This window comes from Melanostigma gelatinosum (genome assembly GCF_949748355.1).
Source record: "Melanostigma gelatinosum genome assembly, chromosome: 4".
NCBI classification, from domain to species: domain Eukaryota; kingdom Metazoa; phylum Chordata; class Actinopteri; order Perciformes; family Zoarcidae; genus Melanostigma; species Melanostigma gelatinosum.
Window position 1 is genome coordinate 16,635,421 of NC_136637.1, and position 21,052 is coordinate 16,656,472.

The following is a 21,052-nucleotide window of genomic DNA, read 5'->3' on the forward strand; positions in this document are numbered from 1 at the left end:
CAAGATTTTATTTCTCCATTGTGAAGAGAAGGTTCCAATGCTCAAATTAATTCATTCCTTGTAAAACATTGCAAAAAATTGAATTCCCATTTCTGGTCATGGCAATAATAACTCTGCCCATACAGGTCTTGGGAGGCCGATAGATACTGTAAATGTCTCAAATAGTCACGACTGCAGTAGTAGCGGTGGCTGTGGACCTTTATTTCCCAAGAGAAGGTTTGATACAGAGTTATTGTTGGTAAGATCAATTCAAGCCAAGATGCAATGTTCCAATTTGCTTAATTGCTTGAGATAGGGTCATATAGTGTATTTTGTCCATCATCATAAAGCAGAAATCCCTTCAGTTTGGCTTATGTCCTTGAGTGCCTTTAGTCCAGACAACACGACCCAGTTTGTGTGAACGGCTTGATGCAGACGCCACTGCATTAAAAACACCCAGCATGGGGCACCACAAAGAAGGTGATGGCTACCAAGAGATGCTGTCCGTCCGTCTTGAACACCTACATTCCTATGTTTATAGTCGCAGTAACCACTTTCGTAATGTTTGATTCCTTATAGTGTCTCTTGCACAAGTATTGGGGTTCCAAAAACAACTTGATAAAAAAACCTCTTTGTATCCGAAGAGGTTTTTCACTCAAGGAGTCAGTCTGGTTTTGATTGGGTTACGCCAGGAGGCGGCAGGACTCGCTGCTCCTCCATCCTGTTGGACTGGGAACGCAGGATGAGACTGAAAAAATCTTCGTCTGGAACAGTTGGTCCCTTAGTTTTAGAAGGTGGAGCGGCACACCTCTGGTCGTTCAGTCGGGAGCCCTAAAACATTGACAAGAGACAGCTGTGAGTGCAGTTCTATGAGCTGATGCATATCAGGAGCCCGAGCAGCCACGTATACATCACTGACTAAATGAAAAGCTTTTACTAAATTAGGTCTCTTAAACGTTTAGACTATGTACAATGCAAGTATTTGTGAGGAAATAAATCTGCTTATTTGGGTGTGATCAATAAATACCAAAGCACCAAGATGGTGCCTCTGAAATGTAGACTCTCACCTGGCACTTAACTAGCATGTCGAAGAAGACGTCATCCCCTTCAGGCTGCTCAGCGCTGGCCTCGAGTTGACTGTACAGGGAGGGCATGTGAGCCGTATTTGTGCTGGAGATCGGGGCTGAGAGAAGAAATGAGTATTAGCCACGAAGTGAGTAGCGATGGAGATGACCAAAAATCTGCAATGTTTGGTTACCTTGTGGGGGGACTTGATCTGTGCTGGAGGTGGAGGGTGTACGAGGCGGGGTGGAGGTGCCGAGTCGTAAGCCAGGAAAATGGCTCAGGCTCACTCGTTGGTCGTCCAGCCGACGGGCCTGGGAGCTGGCCAGCTGCTCCAGGAAATGACCAGGATCCTGCAACGGTGTTTCGCACTCCGAAATAGCTAGAAACAGAGGTACTTATTATCTGGGTGGGATTTGGATCAAATGGTGTATGGTGCGCTGGTAACCGTGAGTTTGGCCTTTTTACTCGTCTAACCAGCAGTTCATTCAGATTTGTAGAAAAGGATGAGATGTTTCTGGGATACAGTTAAAGGAAATTAAACGCTCCAACCAAAATCCATCTTTTGAGCATCACACTCCCCATAGACTTGCTATAAAGAAATGTCCCATGCATGCTGTGATAAGCTTGGATTCATGACCATTACAAAATGAGTGCAACAATAACTATTGAAGATGGGCAGAAAGTAAAAGGAAAGGTCCATAGAAGCTGCTTTGCTCAGTGAAGGATGACACCACACACCTTTTACAACACACTTCATGGCAAGAAACAGCGAGTGTTTGATACTCAAATCATATTTTATTTGTGGCTTATTACTTTAAGTCCTCTTTGACACAAACAACACAAAGGATTGCACAACATTTAACACACAAAGGACACATGCTGCATTCACAGCATAGGAGCAAAACTGAGTCGCCACCAGGGCAGACTCTAAATATGATGACTAATTGTCTTTAATGAAGGACAAACTTCTTGCTTAGTAAGAAAATTACAAATGACTGTATTATTGTACTATTACATATGGTGTGAACACAAGGGGCTGACTCACGTTTCCTTTCAGCTACAGGTGGGGTGGAGGAGGGAGAGGGAGGAGCAGTGAGATGGCTCTGGCCATCCAGTGGGGAGCACCTTTGATCGTCCATTCTGCTGCCCTGGAAACGAGAGAGGAGGTCGAAGAAGCCATCCTCTCCAATCGTGTCCCGTGATCCAGGCTAGAGTTAAAAAAACAAAACAAATAGACTGAATAACATTAGAACACGGCTTCAGATTGTTATTCCCAGGCAGGCGTTTAGAGGAAAGAAAGGGTTAACGGCATGAACAAACTCAGTCACTTCTACCTTTTAGTTTGGGGCGCAAACAGTTTGGCGATTTGTCAACGTATTGAGATTCTTCAAAATAGTCGATTCATTTTCTAACACTGGGGAATTGTGACGGGCCCTATTCTGATTGTTGATGAAACAGATGTACTGCTTTTATCTGCAAATATTTACTAGACTCTGCTAGCTACATCAGTGCGCTTATACTTTCAAAAGGGAAAAAAAGTGAAAGCCGGACTTTCATAGTTTATCATTCTGCAAAACAGGGTTGCACAAGAAAAACTATTTTATGGTGGAGGATGAGTTGACGATACAAGTTTGCTGTAGAGTTTGTAAAAGTAATAAGTCTGTTGTTTTGCATAGCACTGTTATGATACATGTATGTGTGTGGACACAGGGCATTTTGACACCACTGTATGGTTTGTAATACAAAAAGCATTTTCATTAACTATCAGTTTTGAAATTGACATACTGGACTTTCTTTTCACACAAACTGGAGTCTGATATTGTTTTGGAACACATGAGTCAAAAACAATCCTGCATCATCATGCAGTCTTAACGTATGTGGAAGAAATCTGTGAGCCTGTGTCATGGGATACATGTTTCACGTTTAAGTGTGATTCATCATTGTTCATCTTGTGGGTTCCATGGATGTTATGAGTGAGCAGGATAATCTAGTCTAGTGTATTTAGAAATACCTTAGGAGACACCGGTGCTTCCTGCTCGGGAGCCGAGTGCTCGGTGCGGTTTTCATGCTGGTCTTTGGGAGAGGATTTGGGGTTCTTCTGCTTCTTGCTTTTCAGCCGATGGAAGAGAAAGAGCTTCGTAGGTGTTGGAAAAATCACAGAATATTTTCCTGCTCCGCTCCACTCTGACAGTTAAGCTCTTAACGAGCTGCGCAATACACACCCATTATAAAATCTGAAACGGACCCAAACTTTTCCTGAAACTTAATCTGTGACTTCATGAAAACTGTGCTAGCTATCAAAATGTCCCTTTGGCTGAATAAAGTGCAGCGTTTTGTCTACGTTTTAAACTTTGAATCCTGTTTCTACGTTAAAGTATGGCTAGTCAATATGGGCCCATAGTTATGTGGTTTTTTTAGCTCTCGTCACGCCGAAACCCCATTCAAGTGAATGGAGCTCAGTTTTTTTGGGATTTCCGGGGAAACCGCTGTGCGAATCCCTCCGAAAAATAGATAGCACACTATTCCCGATCATGCCGCACGTTTTGATGTATTTTTCACGCCGCTGTTGGCAACACTGTGTGAGGAGAGGCGCGCCAAACTTTGGATAAAGCTGATGATTATTATTAAGCCCGGTGGATAATATACAGTGTGGCTTTGTGGCACAGGCAGTAAAACTGCCTGTGCCACAAAGCCACACTGAATAATCTGTATTACATTATAGTCAATGATGCATTCATGTGTGAATTATTTTAATGTTGCAGATGGTGACGGGTGCTCATTTGAACAAGTGTATGTACAGCTGCATAGCTTGTGATTTCTACCCTCAGGGTATAAAGTATCATACAAGTACCTTGAAATAGAACTTCAGTAAATGTACTTCGTTACATTCCACCACTGGGATTAACTACTGAAATGAGAAGAACCTGGATTGAAAATATGTTCTGGTATCCAGCAGCCTTCTCTTTGTATTATGTAAACAAGCCTTACCTTCTCGTGATATGGGCCAAGGACGATCCAGCCGCAGAAGCAGTAGCTCATGTAGATTATTCCAGCACAGCAGATGAAACGGATTACATTTGGGAACGCTGCCCTCAGAGTCAGGATGAGAATCTGAAAATGGCCACAGACAACAGATCGCAAAAAGATCAGTCAAGTATCTGGAATGCCACACACAAGAATGTAGCTTCTCTTTTAACCATTTAACAGTAAAAGAGCAGAGATGATGAGTGTAACTGTTGCATTGTACAGGATTGTCTATTGTAAACCATGTGGCATTGGTATTGTTGAATTATTGCATTGCACGTGTTGCAAATGAATGGTCTGGTCTTACGTTATACTTCTTAAAGTATCCCATGTAGCGGATGACCCCGATCCAGACAAACATGGTACCGGTCCCAAGGAGGATGCTGCAGACATCATAACTAGTGAGGACCTTAAAGAAAAAGTGGATCTCTAAAAGACTTGACTGAAGGAATACACATGAGTACATGCACAGTGTAGACAGCTTCTAATATTCTTATGATGTAATATAGCAAAACAATTGACATGGATCAACCTCAGTCATACTGTGTATAGCATACCCCCATTACCTTAGTCTGGATCGCTATCTTGAGAATGGAGCCAATGATGGTCAAAGTGTCGCTCACGATAATGAGGATGTACCAACCATTCAGAAACTCCAACTTGTCTGAGCATGGGACTTGATTACCGCCGTGGTCCTTGCAGTAGAGTGTGTACTCCTGTTTACAACACAATCAAATACAGGTAGTTGTACAGTTAATGTTTGTAAAGAAGTTTTCGATAGATATTTGTGACCAATTGTGTGTTAAATATTAAATGAAGAATGTAAGTACATGTATTTAAGTAAGGCACCTAAGCCCACATTTGAGGTACTTTTACTTGAGTATTTAATTTTCACGTCACTTCATAATGCTACTCTACTACAATTCAGAGAAAAACATTGTACTTTTCACTCCATTACATTTATTTGACAGCTGTAGTTACGATACCAACATTTTTCATATAAAATATACGGGAATATATTGCATTGTCATGTCAGAGAAATGCCACGAAAATTCATAGTATGCCATAAAAAAAATACATAAAAAGGTACAAGATTTGCAAAAAGGAATGACTTAAAATCTTACTGAATGACTAATCTAACCAACTGTGTCTTGCTGTGTTTTATAGTCAGTTCATTTAACTTACAAACTGCAGTTTAATCCCATTGATCACTGAGCGTGTGCAGAGGGCACAGGAAGTGATGCACGTTATGATGATGAGGCAGTCAAACAGCACAGTCAGGTATATGCTTCTAGCAGCTGAGGGAACAGAGAGATTAAAATGACTCGCCTGAAAAGGACGCACATACGATAACTCAATACATACTAAGTTCAGCTCAGCAAACTTACATGCTCCAGTTACTTTCCAGTCTCTGCATTCATTGATGTCCACATCGGTTTCCAGGTCAACCTTTATCCTGCCGCTGTGCACTTGGTTGTTGAAAGTTATCTGTTAACCAGAGTCATGTTTAAGGGACAGTTTGAGAAAAGGACGACATCCTTAAAGTCAAACCCAACAGCTAAACATTCACTTTCCACACCCTTAAGATAACATTTGACTATGTTCATAGCAGGCACTGTGTGCAAAACGCCTTATTTAAGTTTTAAAGACTGCTCAAACGCATGTCCTCAGGTAGTTTCATTAAATAAACAAGTTTCACACCGTCTCCTTTCATTTTACCTCATATGTGCTGTGTGAACGGCTGCAGTGTCACAAGGAATCATTGTCACCGTTATGGCAGCAATGCAGTGATCAGATGTGTCAAATCATTGCTTTGAGAAGACAAAGTCTGATGCTGTTTATTGATCCATGAAGACAAGTCAAATGACTTACAATAACAGTAAAGTCGTAGCAGTCCGGCAGCTCTCGATGTCTCACCGTCTGTAAATTTATGGCCTTTAGAACAAACGTGATCTTGACAGAAATCATCCTGGAAGACAGAGCTGATGCATTAACTGAGGCGTTTCACATACCGTATACAAACGAGAGGAGAAGACGTTAATTCAAAGTTTGGCGCAAACCTTTTGAAATGCAATTCGAAACGTGGAAGTGAGGGATGATACATCGGATAAACATCAAAGCAATCTGTTAGATCCCAAAAGAAAACACAAAAAAGCAACTAAAATCCTTAAACCTGGTTAAGTAATCTGCTTTCCATGCATAACTCAAACAATCTTGCATACGTACCGGTTTTCACTTGGGCATCAATTTCAAAGGTCTCACTGCCCGCGTAGATGGTACCGTTTCTGTAGCACTCCTGACACACTGACAGAGGGTTGTACAAAGTACCATTTTTCTCGTATTCGTGATTGCCTACTGTGATGTTGTGCAGATGTCCATACTGGAAATGAACAATTAACATTGTTACAACAGTTCAGGGTTAGATTTATGCAGTCAAAAATCGACAAAACAAAATGAAAAGATTCAAATAACATGAACAAAGTCCAATCCCATGACGAGCTACATCGTGTCATGGGAGCTTGTTACGCTCTTTGGTGACACAAGCAAACAGTTCTATAATGCCAATAATGATTTACAGTAACGCAAAAGAAAAATGTGTCACACGAATCAAAATAAACTGACACAACCAACAAATAAAATCACGCCTTCTTGGTGTTCCTTACACGGAAGAAACTAAAAGTAAAGCTAGCCGTCAGTCACCTGTTCAATGATGTAATTGATGTGATCATAAACATCAGCCTGTCTGTAAACAGCATACGTGTCCATGCCTCCATCAGCATAATCTTTCAAGAAGAGGTGCTTGAACGTCATCAGATTTTCCTCCTTGAACGTGACAACCATCTGGTTGCTCAGCCCAAAATACACCAACTAAGATGAGGGGGTGAAAAAAAGATAATTGTTGCCAGGGTGGTGAAGCAACACAATCAACACATGTTCAGGTCATGTCTGAGATTTTTACCTGCACAGTAATAATGGCAATTTTGATGATTTGCAGGATGAGTTTCCATGGTTTTCGGCCGCGAGCGTGGTACTTCTCACAGGGGTTCATGAAGTAATATTTGATCTTCCTTCTGAGACACTCCACATTGTCCAGCTCCTCCAGACACTGATGTTGGTGGTCCGCCCAGGGAGGGGAGCCATTCATGTCATGCACATCATACAAGTCACTGGGCTCCTCCATATCTACAATAAAACATGGGTGACTTACGTTCAACACAAACTTGCATTACAACAATAGATCTATTTAATGTGAGGAAGAAATGCTAAATTGTTGATCCTTTTCTTTTTCATTTACATGTTTGGACTTTAAAACTAAAGCGTAGCCTTGGTGGCACCAATAATCAAAAACAACTTCACAACTAGCTTGAGCAAATGAGGTGTTCAGTTTATGTGTACATCTGTAAAATGCAAAGCAACCAAATACAGTTGCCATGCAATAAATCATTTCCTGATGAAGCTTATAATGTTCCTTTTGTTCTGCTTACACTGTGTCAGAGAGATTGTGATTCAACTCGTATTTCTTGAGACCGTAGTGAGGGTGTTGTAGTGTTCCTTCCTTATATTGAAGTCTATTTAAGACCTCAAGGGAACAACACGAGATAGAATAGAAACACTTCCTACCATTACGAAATCAAACACACTTGCCCTCCAAGCTATGGCCGAAAGAAAAGGTTGAACACTTGATAGTATTAACAAAGACTGAACATTAAACGCTTCAAAAGTGTAATTAGACTGTACAGGTGTGCATTTATTTCCTATGAAAAACACATATGTGGCACAGGATTAATATGAAGCTCTAGAAGGCTTTAGTTCTACTTAAGTTGTCTGTTCCCACATAGCAAATGGATGATCAAACTGTCTGTGAGAGAGTGAGGAAATTAAGTCAGGTACATTGTTCAACAAAACACAGCAGCTCACATTCTTGAACCTGATCTGCTTCCAGTTTAGGCAAACTATTACATGTTCATTACTTGTCGTGTAACGTTAGACGTTCAGATTATCTCCCGTGGATCATATCGAACAGTGAACAGGAAATAAAAGAAACTTAAAATAAGCCGATAGTCTTACGTTACTTACCAAGGTCGCGCAGCAGGTTAGTCAACTGATTGCGTTCACCTGTGTCCAAAATGTCTTGGTTTCATAAACATTCATAAATCCAGCTGTTCAAACTGTTGTTTGACTGTGAGAATCACGACTGAAGTAAACTGATTGAACTCGGTTGAAGTGTGTGTTCGTATGTTGCCTTGTGGGCAAAACTCCTCAAACAGGTAACTTCCTCTACGACGATGCAACGTCATTTTACTGCTAGGCCCTGATTGGCTCTTGGATATGTCAGTCAATCCCCCCCAAACACACACACACACACACACACACACACACACTCCTGTTACCACTGGCAACCAAACAGTAATACCGATGAGCGGGAGAGAATTTCAAGATTCAACGGTTTAACGACGGTAAACGACATGTTTATTATTTATAATTTAACGTTAACTGGTGTTTAGAGGCTGCATCTCTTGTGGGATTTGCGTTTGACTGCGAATATTGTGAGGTTAATGGAAAACAAACAGCCGTCATCGTATTTTAAACATCTTAACCGTCGAAATGCTCACAGTAAAATACGTAGCTAGCAATTTGAGTCTTTTCAACGGAGAGATGCTCACTCGGGATATTACACAGTATAATTCTTTATATTGTTTGTATATTGCTGTTTGCCAAACAACAATGTTTTGACCGTCTTCTTATGAGTAATAATATAAAAAGAAGAATAAAAAAGACAGAGACATGCATCATGCTGCTTATAATAATGTAACGTTATGTACCTCCTGCTGAACTTTTTGTGACTGCTTCTTTTATCTGAAACATGATTATTTCCATATTCCCCACTCATATCAGTAATTATAACCTTAAAACGGATGTAAACCATAAAAATGTATGTCAGCCGGAGGACTCGATTTTGTTTTCACAGCTAAAGTAAATCTAAACAGACTCGTCATATTCTAGGATCCTTCTCTTAAGTCAAAGTAAAAATGACAAGACACTTCTCTTTTCCTCCAGAAGATGTCGCCTCATGCTTTGATAATGATGATTACAGCGAGACACGCTTGTGTGTGAATTGAAAGGTTCACTCTGACAGTTGGTCAATCAAATAGAAATAGAGATGAAAGTACAGAGTTTGGTGTTTTGAGGAGAAAGGTAACACTGTGTTGTACGAACCTTTCTCCCTCTCACTAGTGGAGCTATTCTAAGAGCAAGGATGCCACGTAAGAAATCCAAAAGTGCAAAAAGCAGTGCAGGCAGTAAGGGGAAAGGTAAAGGTGAGTGTCTGAATGTTATTGGAGTGTTAATGTGTTTAAATGTATCCATGTTTGTCTCAGGACGATCAAATGGAGAGACAGTAAATGAAAAGGTGAACTGACTGTTACTTCCCATTTAGGTCACCTGCACATGTGGAAAAGCCTAATTTAACTTTTGTTACTTGTGTATTTCCCCCACTGAACTGATATGTAGATGAGACAATATAAGAATACCTTTCATTCCTTTCGTATTTACTTCAAACGTAGTGCATTCACATTCATATCAACTTGAAAAAGATGAACAATTTCAGTAAAACTGGGGGGTAAACTGAGCTTAGTGTTTGCTGTACTCTGTATAGATGCAACGATCTAAAAGTAAGTTCAGATCCTAAAGGGAATTTGAATTGTCTTAGATTATATTAACTAGAAGTCTCGTAAATCGTACATGGCCTTTACAGATGCCTAAAGTCTTTGTATGTGATTACCTTCATTTATTTGGTTCTTTTTATGAACGTTATATATTCAGGTTCTTCTTGGATATTGTAGGTCACCTAAATCTGACTTTGAAGTAGAAATGTAACAAGCATTGCTGAAACTAATACTCACACTTGTCTTTGAGGAGTTGGAAAAGCTATACATGCATTCTTGTGATGTGATCATGAGTGTACTGCTGCAGAACCTGTGGACATGCTATCTCCTCAGCTGTGGGTCTCATTGTCATGGTCTAGTTTACTGTCAGCATACCAGCCCTGAAGACATGCTTTTGGTTCAGTGCGTCACCAAATGTATCTTTTCACTGTAGATTAGATCGTTGGCTCTTGTGGGAGTTAAAATCGATGGTGTTAAGAGTCCTCAGGTTCAAATCTGTTTTGCTTATTTATTCATTCATTTCACCCATTTCCATCTTATACAGCCAGCAATACAAATTCAAGTCTGTTAGATCTCCTAATTGAACACATCCTAAAGCGTTTTACTCTAACCATAACCTAACCCTCAGCCTGAACTGAACCTAAAACCAAGTCTTAACCCTAACATTTACTGAACCCATTTCTCAAGGACCTTGATGATATAAGTGACAGGTCATCTTATCAGCTGATAAATCCCCATTGTTCAGATGTACATTCTTCAGTAGTATCAACAGAGATGAAAACAAAGTGCTATGTTTACAGTGTACTGTGGTACATGAAACACATCTTACAGTATGCAGTCAAAATGCTAGCTGTGAGTGGATTATGCAAGTGAAAAGAAGCCAGACAAATATCTCAATATCAAATGTCAATATCTCTTCAACACAGCCCACAAAGTTGAATTCCATTCTTTAGGGTTATGGAACATTGAACATAGTACTCTCTTCGTCTCTGAAGCAAATAGTTCCCATGAATACAAGTGCCATAGTTGACACTTAACTGTGTGAACTGAAGGCTGTTCGTTTCCACTCCAATGATCTGGCGTGAGGCCTAACTGGTGTGAGTGGGAAAGGTTGACACACCCAGCTGGGAAGTGGTTTCTCAAGCTGTACTTTAGCATTCCCTGCATCCCCTCAGCAACCTCGTGGAAAGACTTAGAAACTATCATTATGCAGAGCCCTGTTTACTGTAGTGCGCCCTGGACTGAGCATGGCCTTAGATATGGAGAAGTCTGCGTCGATTGTTTACTGAGGTAAAGTGTACTTGTGACGGCTGCAGTGCTACGCTTTTATATCGTAACGATCCTGGTTAAATGTCTGTCACTGAGCAGATTATAGACAGACCGCAGAGATATGACAATGAAACACATGGCTCATTATTATCATTGTCAACACCATACAGCGTCACATGTTCTGGTTTCTGACAAAAACACCTCGAATTATGATTTCAGATTGACCCTAAAGATTGACTTTTATGAGGCCTTTTCCTTTATACTGAATATAGCTGACACTGTGTTTCTGGGTAAATTCAGAGTTTCCTTTCTTGTTTGGCCCAAATTACTGTAACATGTGTAAATGTATTTATAAAAGTAAAAAGTCTCAAAACATCAAAACATTCCTAGCCCTCGTGAAAAAAATGGTGTTTTGAAATGTGAGTATCAGCATCTTGACAAGTGACCAACAAGTGATGTTATTATTGAGTAATTCATCCGATGTTCCTCATGTTCTGTCTTCACTAAGGTTTGAATCTATCTCATTTTTATGTATACTTCCTCTCTCTACCATCGTTCTTGTCTGTATCGATTGTGTGCTCTCTCACCAAGGTCACCCCGACGATATCGTCCCCTTGGTCCTGACATCAGCCACCCAGGAGCTCTTCGGCTGCCGCGCTGATGAGGACGTCACAGGGGAGAGCCCTTACAAGCTGCTGAAAAAAGACGAGATCATACGGGACTTTAAGACAAGAGCCAAAGCGTCCGATTTCAGCCCCGTGAAGCAGATTGTGCTGGTGAGGCTGATCCATTGTCATAGAGATCACTCAGACAATACCCCCCCGACACACTGTGATGTTACACAGACCCCAAGTTAAGGGAACAGACAGAGTAACCAGTTCAGCCTCATTCCCCCTCTGTCTCTGAGCAAAATGAATGATATGAGAACCACCACCTCTTGCTTTTAGCATTTGTGTCCATTCTGCCACAACACTACTCTAAAAAACTAAACTCAAAGTTAAAACGTAATGAGACCAGAGAGCACCCTAAGGGAGCCATAAAGGCTCATCTGTTCTCAGTCCTTTATAATGTTCTCTTCTTATTTGGGACTAAGCCAAGGTCTTACCGGGTGTGTGTGTGTGTGTGTGTGTGTGTGGTTTTCTGTCTTTTTCTTTGTTTATAAAGTCCACAACATCAGTTCTCAAGTCTGAAATCTACATCTCACTCTGTCATCTACTATCTCGACCAAATGACAAAGTTGCCAGAATCAATTAAAATACACTCCATTCATTATGTATACAGACACATTGCCATGAAGAAGCTGCATGTTGTGAATTCTTCATTTCTGTATCTGACAGGACTACCCAGAGGATGAGCTCTTGCTGGTTTTTGACAGGGACTTGATCTATGGCCAGAGCTTCTACCTGGTTCTGACCCCCGAAGCTAAGGAAAGAATCTTAAACGTAGGTCGACGTAGGCTTGGTTTGGGTGACAAGGTTTACTTTTTCCTGTTGTTACTCACATTCTGTCCACGACTTGGTCTTTGAAGTGTGGTGCAGTAACACTACACCAACTAAATATGTAAATATGACTAATTATGAGAATACATGTGCCAGTCATTTAGCATGCAGTGTGGCACCAATATTTTGTTTCAATTTTATTCTGGTTCAATCCTGTCGGCAGGAATGTTCACTATTGTTTACTTTCCTTTCATATTCGAGGTATGTACACTATTCTATCAGTCACGCTATCAGTCATGGCTCGTTGTGACTGTGTGGGCCGATTTCATGTTTAACAATAAAAAAAGTCGTACTTATCTTCCACTTTTGCATGTTTCATGTTCTTCATACTGGATCGTCTTGTAATGCTCTCCATGTTGTGCAGTCACCAGAGCCTGAGACACCAGAAGTCATTAAAACCCCAGAACCAAAGCCAGAACCAAAGCCATCTCTTAGCAGTGAGCAGGAAATAGATGCAGAATCAGTCAAGGAGACCAGAGAAAAGGTGCTGCAGTATATAACAAACACATCACATTTGCACATGACTTCTGCATGTTTCCCATTCACCCTTGTCCTTTCTTTAAACCTCTCTTTTCTGTCTATGTTTTCTCATCAGCTGTGCTTCAAGTTCAGACTGAGGAGGAAGTTTGGGGCACCAGTCTGTTTCTCTGATTCCGTCACACAAGTCATAGGGTTTCCTTCCGACCAAGACCGCAGACTCAGCATCAAACTGATGCAGAGGGACTGCGGGACTCAGGCTGTTTCCAGACTGCAAAGCAGCAGTGCTCAGACACAGTGGTATTCCAGCAAATCAGTACACATACAACTGACTTGTTCCATGGGGGGGGGACATCTCTTTATTATTTGAATAGTAACTCCACCTGCACCAACCTATTGTAAAGTTATTTGTCCACTTTACAGGACGTTGCCGAGGAATATGTCGACCCAGTACACGCCAAGAGAGTTGAGTTCTGAAGAAGTAGACAACATCCTCCAGTCTGACAGTATGAAGGATTTCTGCAAGTCAGTGACCCCAAGGTAAGATGACATATTCCTGAAATTCATGGTGTCTTCTGTCTGCTGTCTAAGGGTGTATTGTATAATGAAGACTGATAGTCAACACAAACTCGTAAATTCCTGTATCAGCCTCAGGGTTCTCAAACCCATCCATTATTACACCTGTGGGAGCATTCGAATATTCCAGAAAAATACCTTCAGAAGGCATTCACCTTGTCAATGTGCTAGATTTTGAGATGTTATAGTTTTCTCCACAGCGCAGACTTTGGTTCTCAAATGAAAGTTTAAATTATACGTTGTAATCTGACACTCTGCCCTCAACCCTCCTTTGTGTCCAGGTAAGCACTAAGGAGTATTAGAACACGTTATACTGTAGCTATGAAGAGAGTTGATGGCTGAAAACTAAACATAATGCACAGGTTTTGCCAGATTTGACATCGTTACATTTAGTTTGTTTTTTGCAGAATGTTGTACGCCCTTCAGCAGGAAGGAATCATGAATGTGTTCATTGATGACTGGAAGGCTCTGGGGACAGCAGCTAAAGACGTTGACTGGTCTGGGAAGGATTTCAAAGGTTTCAAGCTTCATAAGGCCTTCTCAGACCAGCACTACACCAAGGACAAGAAGATCAGCAGCGTCAATTGGCACCCTACCATCTACGGTAAAGTGACAAAATCTCAGTCAGAGGAAAGTTTTGTCCAGAAGATTTGTAGACATTTTCTCACACCAAAATACTTTATAGCATTAACTCCCTCAATACTTAGCCAGTAATGGTTTTAAATGTCTATCTGGTAGAAAAATGTTGACAAAGATAGTGTTGATGGACAATGTTGGCAACAAATATAACACAAATAAATGACATTCATTCTCTCTGCAATCTGTCACTGACAAGTATTTACATTTGACATTCCATCCATTTTAAAAGCATTCATCTTCTTCACCGCTGCTTTGTCATGTTGCTAAGCTGTCATCACCCTCAGAGTCGACTTCCAGCAAGATCAAGAATTATGATATCAGTGTCACAACCATGATCACTGTGAACATGTGTTATTCAAAGGGGGATCAGAGTTAAATCCAGTAAAGTCAACCCCGACTTAATGTTTCGCTGATACATTGTGTGATGTGTTTTTTTGATGTGATAGGTGTGATCGCTGTGGCTTTGACTGCCAAAAGGCAGGAGCAGGAGTCCACAACGTTTGGCTCCGAAGATTCTCTCATTCTCTTTTACAGCTTCTCCGACCCCTCTAATGCCCAGGTATGGAAACGTATAGCAGCAGTTGGGACCACCTGAGTGAATGTGGAGAGTGTACAAGCTGGTAAAGAGCGTGAAAAGACCATATTTCTATGTCTCTCATTGACAGCACACAAGCTCATTTTCACCTCATATCTGTTTGAGACACACTTTGATTTCATGGCTGAAAGGATTTGCTGACTGCTGTCATTTAAGTCTTTTATTTGCTTTAGCAACATTTGAGAGGCTCTATTGATTTGACAGAGGAGCTAAATCAATGAAACTGAGCTGCTAAACCACTCAAAAGTAATATGAGTTCTGCATGATATGCCTTCACTGGTGCATGCGTCATGCTTTGGTTTCACTGTCTGCTGGAGCAGTGATCAAAGGGGCAAAGGGTACTGTGTAGAGGAAACCAGAGACATCCATAGTTTAAATAAAGACATTTATTTAGTGTGGGGAGTAAAGTGCTGTAGTTCAGTGTTGCAGCTCATTTTAAACTCCAGGAGATTCAAACATGATGCTGAAAAATGACTTCTCTGTAATACCATGCTGCCCCTCCTGGGTCTTTTTTCCCCTTATGCCTGATGAAATGGAATCTGCTGTACACAGTGTACGCTTGGGGTTTTGTGGATTAAACGCTGAACTTTGAATGGCGAGACTGGAATAAATAAATATTCAGGATGGCAGGCACCCAAAACATGGAAATGTCTACTTCGAAATGTAATATTTCTGCCCTGTGTACGTGGGTTTCTCTGTTGTTTGCAGTTGCTGCTGGAGTGCCCAGATGACATTTTTGCCTTTGAGTTTTGCCCTTCTGATCCAAATATTATCGTTGGCGGCTGCAAGAATGGCCAGGTGCTGATGTTGACTCTGCTCTGCATCTCTGGTTTGCTGCATCTGCTTCCTTTTCTGCCTCGTAGTAGTTTTTGCATCCTATCACTTTTCCATGCCCCTCCTTTCATTATAAGGGAAGATCATTAAATCGATGTCCTGTATAATTCCAATGAAATGTTTCTTCTGTCGTTGCTGTTCTCTCAGGTCGTGTTGTGGGACATTTCTGCTCACGTCGCACACTTACAGGGAACACAACCTGTTAAGAAGGTCTCTGTCAACACCGACACATATGTAAGTCCCCATATCCTTCTCTAATGTGCACAATGTTGAGACACGAACACATGGTGTTCTGTATCTGAGTTGGTGTATTACATGTTGTATCAGTCACCGTAACTCTTCGGCTAGTAATGATGTCAGCGTGGTTTATTCAAGTATGGGTCTTCAGTGTATCAAAGCAGCATATTTGCTGTATGACAGAGTGAGACGATGACATGTTGACTCCTGAGTTCTCCCCTCATCCTCACTCTTTCATGAGATGGGAATGAAGTGGCCTAATGGTCCTCTTCAAGCCAGCCACAGCTGTCAAAACCAGTTCCACAAACGTACTAAAGCCAGGAGTGAATCTCAAAGAAGGTTCTACCGTTAAGTGACTCCACTGCTCAACAGAAACAGCCCGGAAGGCCTCGGCAAACACCACAGTCAGGTTGAAGTGACCTGGCTTGAACTTCAAAGAGGGCTTCTCTTGTGGCTTAACATCATAGTAAACTAATATTGTTACGGCATAGCTGCCCTGTTTACATGGCATTATGTGGAATAATAAAGAGAGGGAGTTAATGATACGTGACAACAAACACAAAAACTCCTTCATAGCCTGTTGAGACGTCCACAGACCAAATATTAAAGCAGTTCTGTCGCTTAAAGCCTGACCTCCACTGACATCTTCTGCTCGGCGGCTGTATTTAAATAGACATATATGCCCTCATCATACAGCCCCCATTTGCTTTGTGTGTTTTTATTGCCTCTACAGTGGAACAGCTGTCTCCATCCCTGTCCTCACTACTTCCTTCTCTTTTGCTTTTCCCTCTAGCACCCTCCGTACCTTTCTCGATTCTCTTTGTCCTTGTTTGCTCTTCATTCCCCAGAGTCAACAGCATCAGCTACTCCAGCTGTTACACAAGCCTTCCATCCTCCACCATAGTTTGTCCCCATAGAAGATAACACACGAGCCAATCAGATCACTCCCCTCCCTTGTGTTTGCAATGTAAACATTGGCAGTTGTATCTGCTAAAAGCCTTTATTTGGATGTTGAGTGCTGTGAAAGCTGCCCTCCACCAGCACCTGTTGCTAGCTTATCAGATGAACAAAGAATTAAAATCCTCCTTTATAGATTGCTGTTCTGCTCACACCCTTTAAATCTGCAGGTGCACAGCAGTATCATTGAAAGGAATCCCTTTCCACATTCTGTGCATGTTTCAAGATCCAAGGCACAATCTTTGAACTTCTGTGTTGCAGAATACATCATTTGATAAAGTTTACTTCATTTGAATATCATGCTGGAGCGTTTTAGGATGGCTGTTCACCGCTGTATGAAGTCCTGATATTTAGATTGAATTGTCAAAGCTCACTGTACTCACTGTACATGCTGTGCCTTTTGTGTCTCACCTCCCACCAGGACCTCTATTCCAAGAAAGAGAATAAGACTCCTGCTGTGCCCTACTGTGCAGTGTCTGCCATAGACAGCAGCCACAAAGCACCAATTACTGATGTCCACTGGCTGCCACCAACATTTGAGGTACACAGAGCTGAAGGCCAGAGGGGTTGGAAGGAGGACATTAAATAGTCAGAACACTGATCATGTAAAGAGTTAATTGACCATCAGGAGTGCATTAGGGAGGTGCTGGAGCCTTCTTCTGATCACTATTTCATTTGGCCTATGTTGATTCATGAAAGGTGTTTTGTGTGACGACACAGAAAAACATTTGTTAATGTTTTCTTGATCTCAAGCCTCTTTTATCATATCTAAAGTCAACATTGTGGCATACTTACGGCAACTAGAGTACATTTTAATCCTTCACATCTAAGCTCCAAATTGATAACAAAACATTCAACACGTAAAATGTCAAGTATCTTATTGCTGTAATGATTTCTATATCTAGTTCTGGAATATTGACAGATATTTTATCTGGTTAAAAGCCACTTGAGTGTAAATAAGTCTGACAGGAGGTAATAGTGGAAGTAGTCAGGGCAGAGAAAAGGCTGTGGAGGCTATAATGTAACATACTGAGGATATAATGATAGAAATTGCACGGTTCAACAGGAAGGTACGGATGGATAACACTGTTCCACTGCCACAACATATTGCTTATTGATTTGTGTCACACTGGTTTTTTTTTAATCTGCAGAACTGCTGCTGGCTTTATTGTGGCCCTGCATCTCAAAATGTATTGACCTGAAGTGATATTTGCTGCAGTGACACCATAGTGTTTGATCTGTAACCCAGCATAACGTATTGTAGTGATAGCTGAAAGATCATGGTAGAAATTAATAAAAAAAAAAAAATACAGCAACATTAAACTATGGTCACACACAGATTCACTACAATATAACAGTCCACAGAACCTAAGCATGTGGCTTAGTGTTTCTAAAATCTTCTTCCTAATGAAGAAGATTTTTAACCCCTGCGTCTATACAGCCAGCTGTAATGAACTGGCAGTCGTCTGAATAAGTCTAATAAGGCAATCATCAATGTGCACCCGAGCATATTTTCCATTATCATTCGCTCTTTACTAAGCTTGACAGACATTTGTTGATTTTGCAACTCACTTTCTCATTAAGGTGACCAAGACGGGCTTACCAGTGGAGAACAAGTACAACATTTCTGCTCAGATTGTCACCTGCTCCCCTGACTGGTAGGTCTGACAGAAAATGGTAAATGAATGAAATGACTGCAGGTCAGGTGACAGGTCCCACTCGAGTCTTTCTCTCTGTATTGTGCACTGCTTGCAGTTATTGGCAGCCACCACATTTAGAGAAGATGCTGCTTTACACCTTTAGCTCGAGAATGAGAAAGCCTAGTCTACAACAGAGTCTGTGTCAGTCAATATTCACGTCGTGTGTGTTTAATTATAAACAAAAGGATCAATGACTATGTTCATTTTTCATTTGTCTCCCTCTGAAGTGCTCTGATGTTCTGGGATGTGCGAGTGCCAGACAGGAAGCAGGATGTGGATCAGAGGACACCCGACGGTGTCCCCGACACTTTCAAACACCTGGACCACACATGGAAGCCTCTGTTCAGGGTACTGCAGAGATTAAGGGTGCAATACAAAATGAATGTGGAGGGTCAAATCTCAACGTTAAGCTGGATGCACATTGTGATAGTATGCAAACCAAATGGCCATTGTGTTCAGTAGACACACGTTACGTCCACCAATATGTTAACATATTAAAGCGTGATGATGAAGCCTCTAACATTTATTTATCCGATTTATGTAGATGTAGGATTACACAGGCATTTTAAAACAATTAATTGATTAAAACTTTCAAATCCTGTATTTTATTTCATGTTATGTTGTGTCTCTGTCAGTATCTTCAAATGTCAAAAGTTGTCTTCTTCTCTGCCATGTGTCAGGTTTCCCTGCCAAAGATTGATACCGGTGGAGTATACGCTCCTCTGAAATTCAGCCTGGCTAATACAGCCAGGACCACAGGTGAGGGATTGACCCTTCAGGCTGGTTGGTTGGTTGGTTTGTTCCCGTCTGTTGCACTGCCTCTCCCGTCTACAACCAGTAGCATTACTCAATTACAATCATTTGTACAGTACATACTGTCAGGTGTTATTGTTGGATGCAAAGCACCTCTTAAAGGTGAGTTGTAATAATTCACTCAATCACCTTTAGAAAAAAAGACAAAAAAGCAAAACTCACAATGAAAAACACAAAATTTCAAACCTACACAAATGTGCACTTACAGCAGCGATAAAATATCAAAGAAAACTGCATCGCTCCTTTCTTGCCGTGTCAGAGTTGCAGAAGCTATTACTTTTCTTACCTTTAGATGGCACACAGGGCTGCTACACCTGTTTTGGCATGCTTTGCATTAGCAGTCACAGTTTTCAGATGAGAGGAAAGCATGTTCTGTGAAGGTAAAAATGTACTGGATTCTGAATCTTTGTGCATTGAAAAAAGCAAGTAGGCCAAACTTTGAATATTACAAATATAAACATCCAATGTCTAATAGTTGTCTGGCTGTAGGTCTGCCTCTATAAACACAGCGTTGGCGGTTACCTTCAAGAGCTAATCTAACAGAGTGAAGCTGAGCCTTGATTGGGAGCGGCCCGCTGATAAGGGGGTGTGGACGGATAGTCCTGTACTGTCCCTGACAGACAGTTGGGCTTTTGTGATGGAAAAGGCTTCTTCCATCACTACCAGTCCTGCCGATCTCACCCCTCCCACCCTTCTCCCTTACTGTCTCCCTTCTTGCCACAATCCTCACTCCCACCTCCACCTCTTTTGTCTCCCGCTCCCCTCTTACCAACCCATTCACCTCAGCCATACCCCTCCCCACCTCCTCCTCTTTTGTCCATCCATCGTCTTGTTCATGGTCAGATTACAGAGCAGGCTGCACCAATCTCTCTTGTTTCCCTTTACTTTAAATAGATGTTTTTAATGTTCCTTGTCTTTCTTTGTCTATTGTTCATTCCCTTATGGTTGTGTTTTCCTTTGGTTTGGGATTATCTTTCCTTGCAAACAAGACCCAGACTTACTTATATTCTACACTCTCCACTGACAGAAGCAGCTGATGATGGCAGCTCAAAGGTCGTCCCAGACTTCAAACAGCTCAGAGTGCCCTCAGCGAAGACCCTCACTCCTCTGGAAGATGCCAATACCAAACTCTTCATTGGAACAGAGGTAAACAGAAGTGAGAAAGATATTTAAAAAGAGGTGTACCATTTTGAACATGTTCCATGATGTGTCTGTTCTCACTTCCAGTTAGGGGAGATTTGTTACATCGACTGGAAACTGGTAAAGGACGACGCTGGACGGCTGCACAGTGAGTATTCTGCTTTACCGTCATTAAAGTCAGTTTAAAGAAACATAAGCTCATTAACTGTAAATCATGCCTCATTGGCTTTCTTTGAAACACACCAGCATGTGTTTTTCTATTAGTTTAACATTATCAACAACAGTAATTGTATCCTCAAAGTCTTGAGCCAAATGAAGCAATTGGCAATAATAGATTTAATCCTAGAAACAAGTCTGCACAAATTATAAAAGTTATTGAAATAGACTACTGTAAGGCAACTCTTTGGTTTGGCAGCCAATGTGAATGTAATCACCGTGGACGTAGAGAGCACTGAGGGTTAATTGCTCCTTGTATTGCAATTACTGTCAAATATAAAGTGTGCCTTCTATTTCTGTGCTCCTCTCTCTCAGGTGCCAAGCCCCTCCACTGCTTCAGCATCCATCACTGGCTGGTGAATACGG

General features: G+C 41.3%; 2 protein-coding genes across 2 annotated transcripts in view; one reads left to right on the forward strand and one right to left on the reverse strand.

Annotated features, from left to right (window-relative positions):
- Positions 1–36: 36 nt before the first annotated feature.
- On the reverse strand, positions 37–8,287 carry LOC306776083 (mucolipin-3-like). The gene is made up of 16 exons (XM_079266668.1): positions 8,146–8,287; positions 7,028–7,251; positions 6,769–6,936; positions 6,295–6,448; positions 6,129–6,192; positions 5,941–6,037; positions 5,457–5,556; positions 5,254–5,366; positions 4,635–4,784; positions 4,376–4,477; positions 4,033–4,155; positions 3,056–3,178; positions 2,090–2,252; positions 1,238–1,423; positions 1,047–1,162; positions 37–810 (listed from the first exon to the last, which is right to left on the reverse strand). Exons 2-16 carry the CDS (start codon positions 7,247–7,249, stop codon positions 643–645), a joined length of 2,049 nt encoding a protein of 682 aa, XP_079122794.1. The 5' UTR covers positions 7,250–7,251; positions 8,146–8,287; the 3' UTR covers positions 37–642.
- Positions 8,288–8,490: 203 nt separating this feature from the next.
- Positions 8,491–21,052, forward strand: part of LOC306776085 (dynein axonemal intermediate chain 3-like) — a gene marked incomplete at its 3' end in the record, with an annotated part of 14,234 nt that continues 1,672 nt past the window's right edge. The window contains exons 1-18 of the mRNA XM_079266670.1: positions 8,491–8,525; positions 9,304–9,386; positions 11,595–11,779; positions 12,341–12,445; positions 12,867–12,986; positions 13,098–13,279; positions 13,403–13,519; positions 13,963–14,159; positions 14,641–14,753; positions 15,498–15,587; positions 15,771–15,857; positions 17,239–17,358; positions 18,402–18,475; positions 18,745–18,865; positions 19,198–19,276; positions 20,358–20,476; positions 20,558–20,618; positions 21,002–21,052. The exon at positions 21,002–21,052 is cut by the window's right edge and continues 80 nt beyond it. Coding sequence (XP_079122796.1) covers positions 9,326–9,386; positions 11,595–11,779; positions 12,341–12,445; positions 12,867–12,986; positions 13,098–13,279; positions 13,403–13,519; positions 13,963–14,159; positions 14,641–14,753; positions 15,498–15,587; positions 15,771–15,857; positions 17,239–17,358; positions 18,402–18,475; positions 18,745–18,865; positions 19,198–19,276; positions 20,358–20,476; positions 20,558–20,618; positions 21,002–21,052 — 1,882 coding nt within the window. The 5' untranslated portion in view covers positions 8,491–8,525; positions 9,304–9,325. The remainder of the gene's footprint in view (positions 8,526–9,303; positions 9,387–11,594; positions 11,780–12,340; positions 12,446–12,866; positions 12,987–13,097; positions 13,280–13,402; positions 13,520–13,962; positions 14,160–14,640; positions 14,754–15,497; positions 15,588–15,770; positions 15,858–17,238; positions 17,359–18,401; positions 18,476–18,744; positions 18,866–19,197; positions 19,277–20,357; positions 20,477–20,557; positions 20,619–21,001) is intronic.